Source organism: Stylophora pistillata, chromosome 2, assembly GCF_964205215.1.
Source record: "Stylophora pistillata chromosome 2, jaStyPist1.2, whole genome shotgun sequence".
Lineage (NCBI taxonomy): Eukaryota > Metazoa > Cnidaria > Anthozoa > Scleractinia > Pocilloporidae > Stylophora > Stylophora pistillata.
Genome location: NC_142520.1, coordinates 11,450,966 through 11,471,880, shown reverse-complemented (window position 1 = coordinate 11,471,880; position 20,915 = coordinate 11,450,966). Strand labels below are relative to the sequence as shown.

The window sequence follows — 20,915 nt, the reverse complement described above, 5'->3', positions numbered from 1 at the left end:
AAAACATTATGCTTTCCCGTATTTACATACATTAACCTTCACAGAAAATGCGTGTTTTCAGCTATTAACTCTGGCGAATACGTTGTTGATCACTCGGAAAATGTCAATGAACAAAAGGAAAACACGCTGTTTGCGGTACTGCGTTAACCGAGCGGTTAATGCCGGAAAATGAATTGTTTACTTGCCTGCATTTACCGCGAAGGGAAGCTACCGAATAATGGAACGAATACTGGGATTCACCGATGCGAAAACGCACAGAAAATGTCGGAATTTCCGTACGCAAAACGCGGGTAAACGTTAGTAAATTGCCACGTTTTCCGTGAATTCAACTTTTGTTTTCCGTATGGTGAACGCTAGTTTTTTTGCCGTGTCGATTGTGTTATGAAATATTTAGTAAGTTAGTGAGTTCCGCCGGTATGATTTAGTTATTCGTTTATATTTAGAATGTAGTTACAATCTGAATGAATTCAAATTCCCAAGTTATGTACTAGTGATGACTCTGATTTCCACCACAAGTGAGAGTCAATGTGCCCGACTTTTTCGATAAATATGGTTATCCTGATTCTGCTGTTCAAGCGGGTTACCACCGCGCCAAACTTATCGATCGACATTCAGCGCTACAAACGTCACAAAAGGAAGATTCCGACCGCATTCCATTCACTCTCACGTTTCACCCTCACAACCACTCAGTTTAATCATAGTGTAGAGGGGGACTGGTTAGGAAAGCCGGCGAACTTCTAAATGTGAGCCTCTACGTGCATCAAGAGTTCCGGAAGGTAATTCGCGCGCAATGCATTCTGGGATAGTCTCACAAAAAAAGTGGGCACCAAGCGTGACAATATGGCGTGTGTCTCTGTATTCAATGCGTTCTTTGAAGCGTGTCTTTATCTATAATACAGTCTTTTTGTTCTTGTAAGTGATATCAACTGGAAAATAATCTTCGTGGGTATTATATTCAAAAGGTAAGTTACAAATTTTAACTTTGTTTTAGCTGTTTTTAAGCTTTTAATGGTAGTAGATTCAATCCTGCGCGCGAGTGACATTCGCGAATACAAGAACTGTCAAAAGTCAAAGATTCTCATCGTATTTTTATTACTTTGCAGCCGTTTAATGACATGGTCTTTGGGCACAGAAATTGTGCAGTATTTGGGTGCCATAACAGTGGGAAAAAGCTTGAGAAATGGGCTTCACAGCAATGCGAAGTTCACGATTGTTTACACGGCACTCCGCCATGTGACTGTCCGCTGCCGTTCAAGCTATTTCCGTTCCCTACTGAACGCAAAAACAATGAGGGTAGAAAGCGCTGGATCCATCTTCTAAAGAGAAAAGGCCCGAAAGGAGAAGTCTGGCAACCTAATAATTCGTCGAGAGTCTGCAATGAGCACTTTGTTGATGGGAAACCCACGAAAGAAAACCCTGATCCTGTACTCAAAATGGGCTACGAGACAAAGTCTACTCGTAACCGTAAACCGCCCACTGATAGATCATCATTACTAGAAGAAATGAAACGTTTAAGAACTCAAGATAATACTCAAGATAATACACAAGATAATATTCAAGATGATACTCAAGATAATGCACATGATAGTCAAGATGCTCCTGTGATTCAAGAACCAAGTAGTTCCTCGTTTATAACAGAAGAAGAACATTGTACTACTGCCGGTCGACCCGACCATATCACTCACGATCATGCATATTCGTTTGGCTGGTACAACCTAGAAGATCCTGACTTCTGTATGAAAGAAAAATGCTTGCAGGAAAGACTCAAGCAGTTCAATGAGATCAAAGATCTCAAAGAAAAACTCCAAGAACTTGAAAGTGAACTCAAAGCATGTAAGATAAAACTCAAGGCCAGACAGCGTAAGGGACTAGAACATTCTGATTTGAAAACAAATTCATCTGTTCGTCTACTAACCGGCCTACCATCAAAACGAGTATTCAATAAGTTGTTTGAAGTAGTGAAGGGAAACATTAAAAAAGTAAACTACTGGAGTGGCCCAAAAAAATCTACTAAAAAAGGAAGAAACTTCAAAAAAACACCAAATAAGTTTGGCCCTAAAAGAGCTTTGTCAGAAAAAGATGAGTTTCTTTTGACCTTAATGAAACTTCGACTTGGATCAACAAATGCTGACTTAGCACAGAGGTTTGGAATTTCAACTACAAATGTAACAAATGTTGTTACTACCTGGGTGAAAATCCTAGCAAGTGAACTTAAATGTTTGGTTTACAATCCCTCCATCGATGTTGTGAAAGCAACTTTGCCCGCAAAGTTTAAAAAGCCAGGCTACTCTAATGTACGCCACATCATTGATTGCACAGAAATATTTATTGAAACCCCAAGCGACCCAAACCTTAGAGCAGCTACGTGGTCAGACTACAAGCATCACAACACTGCTAAGCTGTTGGTATCAATAACACCACATGGTTTTTTCAATTTCTTATCCAAAGCATGGGGAGGGAGAACTTCAGATGTGCATCTGACAAGAGAATCATCATTTTATGATATCATTGAACCTGGCGATGAAGTGATGGCAGACCGTGGATTCACAATTGCTGAAGACCTCTTAATCAGAAGCTCAAGACTACACATCCCCCCTGGTAAACGTGGACAAGAGCAGTTCACTAAAGCTGAAGTTGCTAAAACAAAAGAAATTGCAAATCTTAGAATCTTTGTTGAGCAAGCAATAAGACGGTTGAAGACGTTTAGACTGATAAAGCATGAACTACCAATATCACTGCTTGGCAGTATAGACAACATTGTACTTATTTGTGCAGCCTTATGTAACTTGTATAGACCCTTGGGTAAAAAATGATTAACAAGAAATGTACAAATAGCTAAAAAGATTGACAGCATTTAACCCATGAAAGAATATAAACTTCATAAATTTAGAGGATACCAATATGTATTAGTCTAAGTTCTTTCTTAGGTTAAATGTTATTCAAAATCTCTGCTCTACTAAGTATTTACTAGCAACTAGTATAGAGTGCAATCACTTAATCTTTCATACAAATGGTACCAAATAATACTAAATAGTGTTGATAATGGTACATAACAAGAAACTTAAGTATTAGTATGATTTAGTACCATTTAATGCTTCAGCTATTAAGTATGTGCACTCTGAATAAGAACTGTTATATTATTTGCACCACAAGGACCTCACAAGAGAAAAATTATTCTGGTAGAGTGATTACAATCATTAGATATAATTTGTAAATATTTTTCTTCATTTCACAGCTCATGTGTCGCTGAACACAAATAAATAATATATTATTTATTATTACTATATATATAACTGCAAACAATATCAAACTGTAACATTTTCAATCATACTGAAGTGTGGTCAATGCATTACTTGTATAAAATTTCATGATTTGATTCATCCATTCCAGTTTCCACAACAGACAATTTTACTGTTCTATTCAGAGACTATTTGAGTTCAATTTAGAACTGTCAGACCAGTTTTTCCAGATATGAAATTGTAAAAATTCTAAATTGTATATAAAATGTACAAATGTATTTTTAGTGTTTACACCATGTAAATAAAGTTTTGTATCAAGTTATAATTAACGAGCATTCATTCACTTAAATACTTATTATAAAACCAAATTAGGTTTTGCTTTATCTTTTCCCAGTAATCATTATTGAACTTGATTAGCTCCAGATGATAACCCTTTTGGGTGTAGACCAGGAAGTGACACCATGTTCTCTTTGTCACAGCCATTTGTCCCTGTATCTGTGCAAAATATGCATGCTTCTCTTTCAAGACAATTTTGCCATTAATCTTTACCAGGTAGGAAAGATTGTCTTCTGATGGTAAATCATTAACAATAGAATAAGGGCACTTCACTTCTAGCACCCCTAATCCACAACAGGAACATTCAACAAGCAGATCAGGGGATGCTCCAATGAATTGGTCAGATTCATCAATAAATAGTCCACACTCTCTGAATTTTGCATCTTTGTGCTCCCTCTGAAACAGTTTCACGTACTTATCCTTAGCAACTTTCTCCATGTTTCTTCCATATTTTAGAGCAGGTAAATGTTCCGATGGTCCATTACTTTTACCCTGGATTGTGTCCACTAGTTCCTGTGCATCACCCCCCTTAGTTTTAAGGGTTTCAACTTTTGTGTACACTCTATAGAAATTAGAGGCAGTTAATCGGCCTTTTCTGTAATCGTGCCATGCCTCATTCTCAGACTGACCAATGGTGCCTTGTTCAATCAGATGTATATCATCAGCACTTAAGTCTTTCTTTGATGACTTAGGCATTACACATTCAGGTACTTCAGTATTAATTTCTATTGTAACGGAAGTTGAACACGGTTCCTCAAACTCAGCCGTTGCTAATTTGATGAATGCCGATTCTGGCAACAAGTCCTTCAAATTATTATAAAACGACTTCCTCTTTCCTTTTGGAGTCAGGGGCTTCAACTCTTCATGTGAATTGAATAACTTTCGGCGACTATCGATGGCAGGTCTGGTCGTCTCTAGAAAAACACAAAATAAAAGTAAATTAATTGCTAGGTTACAAGCTAATAAGAACTTTCTTATTTATGTCCCCAGATAACACTTATGTCTATCCAGTATACATACTGTAAATACTTTGTTTAGAATTTTAAACATAATAACATACCTTTATTTAGCTTTGAAGCCTTCCACTCCATATCACAAATTCTAGAGGGCTTGATTACAGTCTTGTTTCCTATTGGAACATTCCACACACACTCTTTGGACGTACATGCAGGATTTGTCATACCATTACGGTTTGCTGCTTCAATTCTGAACAGCAGTGCCATCACATGAATACAAGAACCACTCATACTGAAACAAGAAATAACAAATAGTTAGGGTATATGATAGACATAATATTTTAAACATTCTAAAGTATAATATATATTGAGCTTAGACCAACAACATTAGTCATAAAATCGAGGTATATGATAAACATGATATTTTAGGCTTAAATTTTGCATCAGTTACAAGTTAAAGTCTTATAAAACAGAAAGTCTAACATACCCAGCAGTACAGGTACAGTAGGCACTGATAATCTCTCCATTTTTTCTTGAACAAATCCATGATGTATGTGGTGTATCACCAACCTTCATCGAATGCGTACATTTTGCTTTCAAGAAGCAAAAATCCATATTTTCTAGTTCATGGTAGAAAACTTCTTTCAGAAAGCCCGAGTCAAATAAGCGGTATGCTTTCCCCTCTTTGTACTCATTCATGACCCGTTCGTGCAGTTTAATATCCTTTCCAGGATGATCAGCCATCAGATATTTCGTAATGTCACTTAGAAATATAGGAGGCCATGATGTTAGCCCATCTTTTTCATCAATCCATCCGTCCTTTAGCCCAAGAGGATCGGGAAGCTTGCTGCCCTCAGGAGTAAACAATAGCTTCGCTCTCTCAGACTCCGTGATGCACATTAGTTCTTTAGCCGATGCTTGTACTTGGATTCCCATCTCTGATGCTGCAAACACACGGGCTACAAGTTCAGCTTTAGCTCCAGAAGTTTTAAGATTTCGTTTACGGCAAAATAACTTGAGAGCGTCCACCTTCCATGTGTTGACTTCCTCGAGGGAAAGCTCACTTGTCTCGCTCATTTCCACGCCAAAAACGACGAGAAAACTATATGAAAACTATATACAAACTAGTGAAAACTATATACAAACTATTATTAAAACTATATACAAACTATGATCTAATTTAAACTGGAAAAAATTGTAAAATCGCGAGGTAAAAGTGTATAAATGTTGACGATGCTTTAGTTATCAAGATGGCCGCTGTCACGCTTGGTGCCCACTTTTTATATGAGACGATCCCAGAATGCATTGCGCGCGTTTCGATATCGGAGACTCTTGATGCAGGTATTGTTCGTGTTTCTATGTTGAAAGTAACGTCACGTGACCGTGACCCTGCACACGACACTAAACAAACATGGCGTCGGTAGGGACTTCTAGTACTGATTTTCTGTTTGGAGACGATTTTGATGCTATATTGAAGCTTTACACGAAGATGAATACTTCGAGGACTATTTAGAAGCTGTTTTTGAGGAGGCGAGTGTATAAATATGCGCTTATTTCGCGGAATTACTATGATTTGTAGGCGATTCTTCACGCAAGCTTATATTCTTATACGCAAGCTAAATTTTTTTTACTCAAAGAGTTTTATTAATTGCTTTTGCTATTTCTGTCCTAATATTGTCAGTGATAGTTGATAGTGTAATTTTCAAAGCAAGAAAGCTTTTATAGCAATGCTGAGGTATGTATCTGTTGTTCCCTTGTGGGTTCAAAAGGAAGGAGTTACATGTCAGTTTTGCACGAAGATTTGTAAAAGCAAGCAAGGCTTAAGTAGACACAGCTGCGAAACACAAAGAACAGGACCAAGCTATTAAGACGAGAAAGAATAAGGAGACAGCGTTAAAATATGACGTGTTTGCCTAGCTCGTGAGACACACGACACAGAATATCGTACAACGTGAAGTTTTCCACAAGTCCTTGAAAGACGAAGTCAAAGATTATTGTCTTGAATTTGAAAAAACTACTTCGGAATTTAGAACAGTCCAAAACCTATATGATTCCTTTATTTCCAAAGGAAATTCTGAAGCTTTATATGCCAAGTTTTATGGGGAAATTGTGCTCAACTCTTCGAAATACTTCAAAGGACCTCCCCAGAGAGCAGCAACACTCTTCGCCACTAAGCTAGCAGACACTCTTCCGGGCCATGCCAAAGAAGAATTGAAAAAGAATTCTGCTAAAGATGTTGTCACAACTGTTTCCTTGTCTGAGAATGAACTAGCTGCCATGCAATATTTAGGAGGATATGTTTTGCAAAGCTTGCATAAAAAGCATAGAACTTCAAAGCACAAAACAACAAACGAAAGTCAGCAAGCCATTTCAATTCTTACTGCCTGTAGACTACAGGACAGGGAAGAGAAATCATAAGCATTGACTAACTGCTTGAGTCGAGGCGGATTGTGGAGTCCTACAGCTCAAGCACAAGCCATATTCAAGAGAACTGAATTCCATTTCAGAGAAGGTACAAGAGAGGCTACACAATTAATTGACTATGAACATGTTGTAATGATTTCAGTTAAAGATCTTCAAGTAACAGCTTCTTATAATGTCATTTTATCTGATGCTGAACTTCAAATTTATAATTCTGTAAGCAAGGACATTTTACACTGCATAATTAGCTTATATGTCAAGGTACGCTCGTTTTCATATGCCAAAGGTGTTGTTCAAAGGTTTAAAATCAGGCAAAAGCAAGGTAAAGCTAAAGCATTAAGAAAGGAACTTGAGCGATCAAGTCAAGAAGACAGGCAGATTTAGTGTAATCATAGGAACAGAATGTAAGCATTAAGCCTATGAAAGACATATCGAACTAATACATATTAGTGCTGACTTCATTGTTTTCTTTTGTCTTTTTTTTCAATTTTACAGGGTAATAATTGTTGTTTCACAGGTTAAATACTTTCACTCTAGTAATGCAAATTCTAGTTTTCCAAATAATTTAACAGTTCGAAATACAGTTTAATTTCATAGTTCTTTCTACAAACAAACTCTTATACAACATGTTCCAGTTTTGATGTTTACAATTTTTAACTTTAAGTCTTACAGCTACAGCTGTAACACTATATCTCGTATATTGACTAGCATTTTTAAGAATCTATGGTTATGTTTTTTTAACATGCAAAATAATGTTATTTTCACAAGTGTAACACGCTGGAGCATATTTCATATGTTTTTTTTGTCCCCCTCTACTAACTATGGTTAAATCCATCATTCTTAAAAACTTTAAATTACTTCAAAACGATCCAGAGACAAGCACTATCTTTTCGCAGCCTCCGCTCATTTCATTCAAACGCGACAAAAACATAGGCAATTTTTTGGTCAGAAGTTCTTTTCAGACTAATGACCAACCAGGCACTTTTAAATGCACTCGTGCACGATGCAAAACGTGTCCTCTCACTCACTAGTCTCCTTCGAAGCCGTTGTTTGGGCTCGTCACGCAACGCTCCCTCCCCCACCAACCGGCTACTTAAACCCGAACCACATTCCTCTCCCTTTGTTTAGATTTCACGGTGACTGCACGTGAAAATAACACGTCATCTTTGGTTTCACGATAAAACCAATCAAATTTCAATGACGTAAGTACCCCGCGTAAATTCATCGGCGCTTTCTAGAGTTGCCAGTCATCTCAAAAATTTCCCATGGATGTAACTACGAAGAAATTGCTAGAAAGTAGTTCAAGATGCTTCATTTGTTCCTCGATTTCACTCACAAAGGATAGACTTTACATCTTCAGTAAAAGTTAATTTGACAAGAGAAAAACCCAGGGCAAAGAGACTGCTGCGAACGGACGAGGACAATAATGTCGATGAACAAGAGCTCTTCGACAGGATTGTGAACACGATAACGCCTTTATAAATTAAGCTTACGTCTATCACATCTGCTTTGGAAATACCCTCGAGAAAGTGAGAAAACATCCCTATTGTTAACCCCTCGACTTAATTGCAAAAAGGAAAATATATAAACTTAAATAACATAAGGCGAAGCTAAAATGGCACGTTAAGAGAAGTAAGGAATTGGTTCTTGACTTACCACTGTCTTATAACATGTGCTTCATCGATAGCCACAGCACATAACCTCGCTCGGTTTAGATCATTTCCTAGCATCGATCGCCAACGATCATTCTTGAGCGACGCTTCTGGTGAGCCGAAAACTAACGAATATTTTCCATACTAGGGCGGTCAATCTCTGCTTGGGAACTAACTTTTACCGCGCTGACTCCATTACTTTGCAGGTAATTGACCTGATCCTCCATAAGACTTACGAGCAGAGAAACTATAACAACGATATGCCCAGCATGATTGTTGATGTGATCGCACACATCTTTTTTTTTTTTTTTGCAAAAGAATTTTCTCAATACCAGCTTCTGGGGATCATTTAAACTAGGAATTTGGAATTTGGAAGCGGTCGAAACAAAAGCTTCATTGAGAGTTGCCATTTTCTTTGCTTAATGAGCCGCTGATAGAATACAAGTTTGATTGGACGAGTAGTCTTGGAGGGACTTATTCAGAATTATAGGTGCGAAAACGTGATTGGCTAAAACCAGGGAAAGGAATGTGGCTCGGGTTTAAGCAGCCGGTTGGTTATGGTTGGCGAAATGGTGCAAAATTCAGGAACGTTGTATACATTCACATTCACCAACATATTGATTCACATTCACGATTTATATTTTCATTCACCAACAAAAATCGTCCAAGTTCAAGATCGCTAAATACATGCACATTAAATTCATTCACATTCAGTGTTACTGCCAAAAGGCGTGTCCTTTCGTGGCCGCTTACAGCAATGATTTCAAACGTTCGATAGAGGAAGAGGTTTGAACTGATAAAGAACTAACAAAAATATAAATTTACAAAATGCAGAAATATAAAACTGAAAGGCGGCTAAAGCGAACGCGATGAACATAATAACTAGGAACTTACATTGTATGGACGCTGTAGGCCGCGAAAAAAGGGCAACTAAACCAAACGTTCTCACGGTGAAATCAACGATGAAACTAAAAAGCTAGAATAGATCGATTTCGTATGACGTCACATATTATTGTGCCCGCCATGTTTGTGCACCCCCGAGGACATGTAAATCTATTCCGAAGCTATAATATTAGTAGTTTTTCACACGATTATCATGGATTCCGGCGAAAATACAACAGATAAAAGTCAATTCCCGGACCAAGAACAGTCTACACCGTTGTCTGACTACGCAAAGAAGCTTGATGAGGCAATAAAACAGCGTTATTTAGAGAAAATCGAGTGTATTGGTATCGATCCAATATTGATACAGGGGAAGAACTTCGACCCTGATTGCTACCTCCCATCGAATCTGCAGACATATTGACGTATTTGGTTCTCGAAACAAGTTACTATACGAAGGATCAATTTACAAATTTCCGAAGTCTGGAAGCTTTTAACCAGCTGGTTAGCGGTTTTGTCACTAGTGTCCAAGGTCACAAGATCTCGGAGAAATTTGTTGTCCTTCCGAAAGTTCGTCATTCACCGCGAATGAATGACACATTGATAACTGTGTGGATTATCTCTGAAGAAAGTGGAGTCATTATTGGAGCCCATTGCTTGGGTTGCAAAGCTGGTCTTGCTGAATCGTGTTTTCATATTGCTTGTGTTTTGTATTACCTTGAGTCTTGGACAAAGATCCACGGAAAACTTGCTTGCACACAAATGAAATGCCAATGGATCTTCCCCCTTTTGTTAAAGATGTTTAATATGCAAGGGTGAGAGATATAAATCTCAAATCTGCTAAGGAGCTTAAGTCTGAACTTGATGAAAATATTGAGAATCTCATGAATGATGATTGTGAACAATTTTATGAAGAAAAGAAGAAATCCAAAATCAAAGATAAATCAGTTCCAGTACCAGCTCAGGGAGATATGGACGCTCTTTTTAGTGAGTTGAGTGAATGCAAAATAAAGCCTGTTGTACTAAGTCTTGTTCAACCTTATGCTGAATGCTACGTCAAGTCAAGTCGGCACATCACTACTGTTACAGATTTTTTTGACAAAAAATACTTATAGCTATCATATCCAGAATTACTTAAAGTCTGCATGTCCATAAAGCTTGACATTACTACAGAGAACATTGATCAAGTTGAGAGAGACACAATTAAACAAGCAAAGGGTATAAGTTTCTTCAAACACCGAGCAGGCAGGATAGGTGCCTCACAAAGTAAATCAGCTTGTCACACAAACCCTGCCCTACCTTCTCAATCATTGATAAAAAAGGATTTGTTATCCAGAACTAGCTAAATTTTTAACAGAAGCTACAGAACATGGCTGTAGACATGAAGCTTTCGCCATTCGCACTTATGAGGGGCTGATGAAGACCAATCATGTCAATTTCAACGTGGAAGAGTGTGGCCTTGTAATTTATGAAGATATGCCTCGGCTTCATGCAACTCCCGATTTCTTCTGCGAATGTGATTGCTGTGGTGAGGGTATAGGTGAGGTTGTGTCCCTTATGTCTAGAGAATTGCGACTTTGAAAGCTATGTAAAGAAAAGCAATACCTGTCTTACAAAGGACAGTCAGGGCCGCTACACTTTACCTCATGATCACCCATATCATTATCAAGTACATCAACAACTGTTTACTACCAAGCCCCTTTTTGTGTTTTTGTTGCTTGTGCCGTTGGATTAGATCAAGTTATGCTTGTGCCTCAGCGCATTCTACCTGATAACCCTCACTGGGATTCTGTGGTGCCTAAACTGGAGAACTTTTGGAGGGTGTGTATACTCCCTGAAATATTGGGTAGATGGTCAACCAGAAGGTGTGATGCACTCCCAGTCGTTAAGACCTCATCAAAATGTAAAGTATGCTACTGTAGATCTGTAAAGGGTGAAGGAACTGTGAAGTGCTGCAATGCCAATTGTCCTGTCAAGGAATTCCATCTTTCCTGTCTAGGGATTGAAAGTGTACCTAAAACATGATACTGTCCAAACTGCAGGGTATTACCTAAATTTAAACCAGCTCAATGACAGAAAGACACTGTAAACAGGGCAATGAAGCTTAACTCCATTTGTAGTTGTCAAACTAAAGCTACCGCATTTAACAAAATTTTAGAATGCAAGAGTGGTGCCTGTGAAAGTGGAACATTTTTTCACCTAGCCTGCCTTAATTATAAACGCATGCCTAGCAACAGCATATCATGAGTATGTAGTTCTTGTGTAATTACCCAAAAGTTGCTTCTCAACAAATCAACTAATTCATCCAAGTCTTCTACAAGTGTCGGTCAGTCAAACCCCACTCCTCAGCCCACCGATGTTAGTCAGTCCAACCCCACTCCTCAGCCCACCAGTGTTAGTCAGTCGATCCCCACTCCTCAGCCCACCAGTGTTAGTCAGTCAATCCCCACTCCTCAGCCCACCAGTTTTAGTCAGTCAAACCCCACTCCTCAGACCACCAGTGCTAGTCAGGAGGAAATTTAAAGGGAATGCGCAACGTCAATGTACAACAGCAACAAAATGGAAGCGACTGCGGAGTATTATCCATTGCATTTGCAACTTGTCTTGTGTATGGACAAAACCCATTAACTGTCACCTTCAACATTTCTAAAATGAGATCACATTTAATAAGATGTCTCCAGTCTGGCATTATGGACTTGTTTCCTACCATTTGAATTACTTGGGCATGAAAAATCTGTTTGTAAATGTATTGTTATGAAATTTGCATTTTAGAGTGCTTACAGCTATATCCATGAAACAAAATCTAAACAGTTACTACTTAAATGAGTGGTTTTCATTTGACCATGAAATAGTTACTAGGCTACTAGACACTAATAGACCCTGAGCCAATAAAAACACATTGTTTTCTTTTGTTTGAATATGAATTTTAGACACCAATAAACACTGACTATTAGCAATTGTTTCACAGTCATATGAAAGTCACACTAGTTCTTATTTAGGCACGACTTACATAGATAATCATTCAACCAGAACAGTCAAATAAAAAGCAAATAGAAATTGTGAGAAACTGGTTGTTACATAGATATTTTAAATGAATTCTGGTATCCAAATATTAATAGATAATTATTAAAACTTATGTGTCTTTGCTGTGTCAATAAAATGCGTCAGTCGATTGGAACTTCCCCAGGAAAATTTTGACAATTTTAACTTCCCCTGGGGATTAATGGGATTAATGCTACATTAGCTCCTCAGCCAACAGTTTTTAGATTTACCTGCACACCCTAATTTTAGGTGGGTGGTTGAGGGTGTTTTCAATTTACTGATGCATAAGATGCAGTAATCAATCAAATGGTACAATGCCTGGGCTCAAATTTGTTAGAGCAGAAGTGACGGTAATAATTCTGTCTATCATTGGCTTTGCATTCTCTTCATTTCTTTTATCACATGCCAAGAACTCTATTGGAAGAATGCTTGAGAGGATAGTGTACTTTCGCCGAAGGAGTCCAATTACACGTTCAACATGAATTCGCACGTTTGCTATGCCCCTTGTTTTTTCGACGTTTATTTGATCTAGCTGATCCCTACCTTTAGTAAAAGCAGGGATCACTAGCTCTGCTCTCTGCATTAAAACACTTTCATGGATAGTGAACCCACGATCTGCCATAACTAAATATCCTGGTACAAGTTTATTTAGTATCCCACAGTTATCTGTGAGATGTTTTTCAGAGGTTCTCCCTCCCCAAGCTTGAGAGACAGAGGATATGCTTCCTTGAGGAGGGATCTCAATAAGAATTTTAGCAGTACTGTGACTTTTGTAAGATGAATAAGTTTGTGCTCGAGCATAGAGGTTTGATGGTTGGTAAACACCTCAAAACAATCTATGATTACAGTAACTTTGTTTCCAAAAGAAAATTGAAAACATTGCGGCATTGTTCTCCAAAGGTCAGCACGATTAGGCCAAACAATTAACGGTGCCAATCTACAATCCATAACAATCATCCACGCTAGAAAAAATTCTAGAAACGGTCGAACGTGACACACCAAAACGATAGGCCAAATCTTGCATGGGAGCATTCAGTTTTAACGTCATAAGTGTTAAAATGAATTCTTGAAACTTTGAAAGAGTCATTGACTTGCGATTAACATGAGGTGAAACATGTCGGAACACAGTCATTAAGACATCAAATCCTGATATTCCTGTATAGAAAGCAACTTTCTCGTCATCCCCGGCAGACCAGTTCTCTTCGAAGGGTTTCTCAGCAGTTACAAACAGATAGTCAAACTCTTCTGCCTGAGTCGCAACTCCTGTCTCCACATCAGTATCAAAAATGTTCTCGATACCAATATCTTCCACTTGTATCCCCGGTTCATTGATTTTTTGCTTCTTAGCTGCCACTTCTTGCCGGAGTTGCTCTCGTAGTTTGTCTTGAGCTTCGACTCTTAGTTTCTCTCGAAGTCGTCGTCTTTCGTCTCGCTTTGCAGAGGACTGTAACTTTTCATCTACCTTTTTTCCAGAGAGTTTTTTTGCCATTTCCTAAGCATAACGATGGCACCCAGTTTACATTAAACTTATCCCACCTTTCCGCTGCTTTACCCGAAACAAAATGTTTCCCGCAGACGCGACCATGTTTTTTTTTATGTGACTCTGTCAAGTCGTCTTCACTTATCGCCGAGTCCATCGTTCTCTTTTCAATTCTGACAATTTTCTTGCTTCTTCCTCTTCGTTAGCTATTAATTCAGGAATTTTTGAAAACTGAGCACCTTCATCTCTTTCACTTTTCGTTCCGCAGCCAAAAATCAAGCATAAAACAATCTTACTTCGAACTGTTTACGTTCTACGAGGTGCACAAACATGGGGGCGCATAAAAATAACGTCACGTGACTGAAACCTACCTATATTACAACATGTAAATTATAGCGAACGCGGGAAAGAAAAACAAAACGTATTCCTGAGGGAATGCTAATAAACTGAAATAGGATGCAAAGAATGCTAAATTCTACATTCAGAAACACTCCATTCAACATTGTTATTTTCATTCAACGATGTCAATTTCATTCATCAGTTTTCATATTCATTCAGTAACTTCTGAGCAGCAACAGTTGCGCATTACGTCAATAGGCGCCGTCTTTTGGCGGCAAATGTACTGAAAAACATTATGGCGAGCGGGTCGAACAAGGATATCGAAGAGACCATAAGAAGATGCGTTCGTGACGAAATGCGTAATTTTCGAGATGGACGAAGCGGGATACAGAGTCCACTTAGTCGAACAAGATCACTGATTCGAACAGCAACATATTCTACCGCAAGGGAGATGGAAGGTTACTCAACGCTTCGGGCTGAGAACTCAGCTAGCCGGCGTCCATTAAAAAGGGAAGTGCCTAGTTCATCTGTACCAGGGCATCCTTATCGTCCGAGAAAAAAAGGGAACAACAAGTAATCCTACTGCAATTCCAAAAAGTGTTTATTTGATTGAAGCGAAATCGCTTGAAGAAAGGGACGAGCAAGATTGTGACAGCGACCACACTGAAGTTAATTTCCGTGAGAGCAAGGTTGTTTTGAGGGGAGAGTTCGATTTCATCCCTCGCCACACCGAAGACCAGATAAGAAATGAACTTGTTGGTGTTTTCAAGACTAAATACCCCTTCATTGGAGAGTCAGACTTTGATTTCATAAAAAGGACAAAACCACATTTCTTCAGCAGAGCACTCTGTAAATTAAAAATATTGGTCGGAGCGTCACGTAACATTGCATGATTTTCGAAACGTGACATGCAGTTGCTGCATTAAACTTTAGACATCACATGGCCTTGTATTAATTTATGAGGGCTCCATTCACAAGCATTGTAATATTCAACTTAAGAAGAAATTAATAAGAAGCTCTTTAGATTTTATTTCAGTTTAAAAAATATTTCGCCAAAAAGAAAAAAAAAAACGAGAGAAAATGAATAAATGCATGAGTCGGAGCCATTCCTACCAGCGGTGAAATACAGGAATGGCTCCATTCTCTAGTCGTCCACCTGAACTGAGCCTGAACTGACTAAATGAGTTTAGTCAGGGGAACGAGTCAGCGGATGACTTAGTCCTCTCCGGAATATCGCTGTACTAGAAAGGTCTCCTCTTCGTTATGTAAGTAACCATCTCTTGTTTGAAACATCGGAGTTTTCAGTCGCATTAATATTTCACTGTTCCGCTTGGAGACACACGGTTAAACAATACTCACGTGCAAGGAGTTAAGATGCAACTTATCAACTTTTGCAAACTTTTACTATTTTTATCATCCAATTACAGGTCGGAGTCATTCCTGTATTTAGTCGCTAGTCTCCGCCCTTTCGTCTGCCATCTTCATCAATCGAAATACCGTGGGCTCGGGGCGCCATGCTAATCGTGTGACGTATGCGCAACTGTTGCTGCGCAGAAGTTGCTAAATGAATAAGAAAACTTTTGAATGAGATTGACATCGCTGAATGAAAATAACATTGTTGAATAGAGTGTTCCTGAATGTGAATGAATTTTAATGTGCATGTATTTAGCGATCTTGAATGTGGACGATTTTTGTTCGTGAATAAAAATATAAATCGTGAATGTGAATCAATATGTCGGTGAATGTGAATGTATACAACGTTCCTGAATTTTGCACCATTTCGCCACCCATAGTTGGTGGAGGAGGGAGCGTTGCGTGACGAGCCCAGACAACGGCTGCGAAGGAGACTATTCATTCACAACACTGAAAAAATACCAAACGATCCATTAAGATCACCGATCACTTCACGTGCACCTCCGCCAATGTAATCTTTTGCATAACTTGCACTTATTGCAAAAAGATTTACATCGGCGAAACGGGTAGAATACTAGGTGACCGATTCCGAGAACACCTACGCGACGTGGAGTGGAATGACAAGGAAACATCGAAACCAGTCGCGAGAAATTTTAATTTACCTAACCATTCTAAGCAACACATGGCAATCTACGGTCTTTCCTTACACTTAGGTAGCACGGAAAGCCGGAAAACTCTTGAACAAAAGCTCATCTTTCAAACCGGCAGTCTAAATCCCACAGGTATCAACGAACGCTTTTCATTCCAATAATTTATTCGTGTTTTTCTCGTTGCCATGTTCCCACCAATCACGTAACTCCAATTTTCTGCCTTTAAAAGCACACTTAACCCACAATTCCTCTATTCGCTCCGACGAAGGGCTAACGCCCGAAACGTCAGCTTTTATAATCGTAACGGTGGCCAATCCACCATTTCAACTTTGTTGACATATTCAAATTATATATTTACTACATAACCGTAAAAAGGTTTGTTCGCTATGCCGTGAAACTCAGGGCCCTTATAATCCTTTCTTTATGGGATCAAAATAAATTTTCAGTTCAAATGTAAGTTGCCGTCTCCCGTATAGGAAGACTAGTCTGGTTTTGCAAATTCGACATGCCTCGTTTTCCAAATTTCTGTTGATTTCAACTATTGTTACCGCTTTATTTGGTGTATCACAGCACCGTTCCATACGCGATCGCTACACATTTTGTTTTGCTACATGACACGCCAGTCAGTTTTAGAGAAAAGATTCCATTTCTTCCCATTTGATTGTTCCTTCAAGAATGTGTGACATGTTGGGGATGTCACGCAGTGGACATGGGACGGTTTGTGAGAAATCATGGGTTTCGGGCAGGCGGTTTTTCTGGTTTTCTCCCCTTCTCCCTTCCGCAAGCTTTGTCACTGGTACCGAATCTCTACCCGTCCAATATGGCGACCGAATATTCGCCGTGCTGAATCTAGCACTTGAAAACACAAACTATCGCCGACAAGCAAGCTAAAGGCTGTCAGAATAATTGCTCTGTACTGGATTAGGTAAATCTCTCTGCCATCCCTTCGAGAAGATTTTTCTCCTGTAATTCTAGATCCTTGTGATTTTTCTTTTTCATTCTTTCTAGAATCATGCAAACGATCATTGATCCGCTGTGAAACGCAAGCGCATACACTCGGGTCTCTCTTACATTTTACCTGGAATAACTGTAATATTGACCGCCAACAAACGATGCAGATGCTATACAAGCACTATGGAAACACTCACAGTAATTTTCTCATTACTCGATCACTGCCTATATCCAGTGGAGCCATGAGAAGATCTCGAACTTAATCAAAGGACTCCCTATGTTTGATGTGTAGACGTTTCAACTTAAACTAGATTAACAGATATGAATAATAAGAATAAGACATATTGTTATTTAAAGCAACTTTGAAAATACCTATGGAAAATTTGTATTTCAATTATCAATATGAATCAGTTTGGACTTAATGGCGACATTTTTTTTCTAAAAAAAAAAATTAAAGACGAACTTTAGTTATAAGGCGTTCTGAACAACAGCTCTCGATTAGGCCTGTAGGCTCTTCGAAGTTCCACTTTTCGCGAGTAGCACTTGTTTCTTTTAATAATAAAAAAAACTGTTTGCGGCGGTCAAATTATAAGTTTCGTGTTATGTCTTTCGCAAGATTGATTCATCAACGATTTGCTGATCAAAAGTTTGTCGGTTGCAAACTAGGGAGAAATAAAGCTTCAGACGTAGAAGATTTACATGGAAAAACTTGAGCAATGCTTAAGGGTTCAAACTTGCACGTTGAAAGATGTATCATTTGGCAAAAAGTACACTAGATTATAGGATCTTAACAAGTAGCCTATTCTTTCGAAAATTGTCTTCATAGAGACCTAAGGCTCCCATATTTACTGTTGCTGGGCAACCTGACGGATAAGGTAACAAGCACTAGCAAAATTTAACGACATTGCGACGGTGTGGGCCAACTGAATAAGACAAAAACAAAAAATTATTAGGCAGGTTTTAAACGCAGATAAGTGGAGGCATAGAATCTGCTAATCTGATAGGATGACCATGAGTTCAAAAGCGATGTTTACCATTGTCACGCGTACGTAGTTGCATAAAACAACCTTCCACGTAGAGTCTTATAATTCAATAATTGTTGATGCACAATAAAGCGAAAGGAATATCTATAGCGGTTTCAAAGGCCTTTTTAAAACTATTCATTTCATATTCAAAAGTTTTATTTTGAACAAGTTGGGTTTTTTTTTGGTAGATATTGTCGTCTAAACCAGTTTTTTCAAGAAAAGATGCGGAAAATTCCGGTTTATGAATTGTCATACGCAGTCGTTGGGTTGGGGCATTTGACAGTGCACTCCATATATCGTTTGGGCAATGTACGACTTCTCGTCGAGAGAAAGTTTTTCCTTTTTTCTTTCCTCGTGAAAATTGTTTAGGGCAATATTCAACATTCATAGTTTGGTTGTTCTCCAATCCTCCTTTTTTTGTGTCGCCACAAGCTAGAACTGATTTCTGGGCAGACCGCCAGTGTGGACAGCGATCGAAAGTGTCGAGCGCGCTCACGAAATTCTCTCTTGCTACAAGTTAAAAGATGTACTTAGTCATTTCACAAACAAAATATGGAAACTTCACTTGGAATCAGAGGAGAACCTTCTCTTGGACTTTAATTTGCATATCAAAAACTCACTAAATTGGAGAAAAGAATACTTGAACTGCAGGTGCAATCGGGCTGAAAAAAACTCTCAGCGAGAGCGACACTTAACAAAAGAATACGCCCCATTGAGGCTATGATCTCTAAACTTTTGTTCTGAAATTTCTCAGGAAATTTGGTCAGAATGCCACAGAGACATCAATTTGAATATTTAGGCTCTTTTATGCGCTTGCATTTTCACAGTTTAACTACAAATTTCTTTTCTCATTTGATGCTGCTTATAATCAGGCTATGATCTCTAAAATTTTGGTCTGAAATTTCTCAGGAATTTGGTCAGAATGCCACAGAGACATCAATTCAAATATTTAGGCTTTTTTATGCGCTTGCATTTTCACAGTTTCACTAAAAATTTCTTTACTCATTTGATGCTGCTTATAATTACTAAAACAGATACACGACGATTCCCTAAGGATACGTACATACATACACACATACATATGTTAATTGCCACTTCCCATGGGGGATTTTCAGGGCCAATTCCCACCCAGAAACCACCCCAGGGGAGGACAGCCATCACACAGTAATCTCGTGCATGGGAAATTAATGTCTCCTACCCCTAACCCTGCAGGAGATGGGACCTCCATTTATTCGTCCCTATCTGAGAAGACTAGAGTATCTAACCATTTTTTGCCGTTATAGAAAGGTAGCATATTCTTCTCACTGCACTTGTTTTAAGACCTTGAGTGTTGGTCCGAGTAGAGAATGAAAGGTGGAGATAACTGCCTGAGGAGAATACTAACCAAATTTACTGTTTCAGCACACATTAATTAATCTCACAGCGTCTCTGTGACGGGTGATGAAACATCGTTCATATATCACGACCACATGTGATTGGCTTACTCGTTTCTAGGGAGTGTAACCTTAATTGGTGGTACAGCTCAGTCAACAAACTGCTGTTAAGCTCTTCGGTTTGCTCAACAGCTCCAAAACATCAACAGGATTTCTTTTCAGCTGGTTTTTCGCGGGCATGGGAGTTTTTCTCCTCTTGTTCCCTATCTCTGTGGTTCTTTCCATCGGAAGATTTCAGTACTGCCCAGATGGTATGTTTTTAAGCTGGCATTTTTTGATAAAAAACCTATATTATTCTGCTCTTAATTGTTCAGCTAAGCAATATATAAAAAAAAATAAATAAATAAATAAAAAAAATTAAGGAAATGCATATTTCCGAGGACTAAAAAATTCTCGTATATAGAGGCATAACTAACAAAATGGCTACTAAAACTCATCGTCCATTTTAATGTGCTGTTATCTTTTGTTCATTCAAAACTATTCTACATTCTTTTTCACGATTTGTGAAATGTGCTTGCAGAGTTTTCTATTTATAACCGAAAAACATCCGCAATTACCGAATTCTTTTCAGACACTCATATAAAGATCCACTAAGGTTTTATCAAAGTCATCTAAAAGTTATGAATATATTTTCACAAATTCCTTTATTTTAGTGCCTGCACGAACTGAAGGAAGAGCCTAAAGTTAGCCCTGCACTCAAGGAAATAAGAATTGCCTTCCTTCTTTTTACATTCTCCTGTAGAATAAGAAGCTCTCTTTGGGTAGATAATTATTCGCTGGTGTCATAGTTAGTTAACATCATTTGTTTTTAATTGAAGAAAATTTTCGTGGTAAAAATTTATACACCTCGAAAACATATTGCCGACAGGTGTTAAACATATACCAAAACGAGTGTTGTGTAATTTTTAGAACTCAGTGTTCGAGGCATATTATCTCCGTCATAGCAACCTTCCTGTGTTTTATGTATTACGCAATTTTTGGAAGCCTACTGAGTAAGTTTTTTGAAAGCTAATAACAACAGCGAGAAAGTTGTTGAAGTGCAGGCAGAGCAATTGTGTTTCCAATAATGCAAAAGGAATACTGGCTGCGAATGAGC

General features: G+C 38.5%; 3 protein-coding genes and 1 pseudogene across 3 annotated transcripts in view; 3 read left to right on the top strand and 1 right to left on the bottom strand.

Annotated features, from left to right (window-relative positions):
* Positions 1-20,915, top strand: part of LOC148737119 (uncharacterized) — a 141,004-nt gene that overhangs the window by 102,967 nt on the left and 17,122 nt on the right. The gene's annotated exons all lie outside the window — the stretch shown is intronic.
* LOC148737122 (uncharacterized) lies at positions 768-3,564 on the top strand. The gene is made up of 2 exons (XM_088747283.1): positions 768-962; positions 1,104-3,564. Exon 2 carries the CDS (start codon positions 1,116-1,118, stop codon positions 2,811-2,813), a length of 1,698 nt encoding a protein of 565 aa, XP_088603409.1. The 5' UTR covers positions 768-962; positions 1,104-1,115; the 3' UTR covers positions 2,814-3,564.
* On the bottom strand, positions 2,308-5,870 carry LOC148737121 (uncharacterized). Its single transcript, XM_088747284.1, has 3 exons — positions 5,019-5,870; positions 4,636-4,823; positions 2,308-4,489 (listed from the first exon to the last, which is right to left on the bottom strand). The coding sequence occupies exons 1-3, from the start codon at positions 5,606-5,608 to the stop codon at positions 3,576-3,578; spliced, it is 1,692 nt and encodes a 563-aa protein (XP_088603410.1). The 5' UTR covers positions 5,609-5,870; the 3' UTR covers positions 2,308-3,575.
* LOC148737120 (uncharacterized) lies at positions 5,782-7,383 on the top strand (annotated as a pseudogene).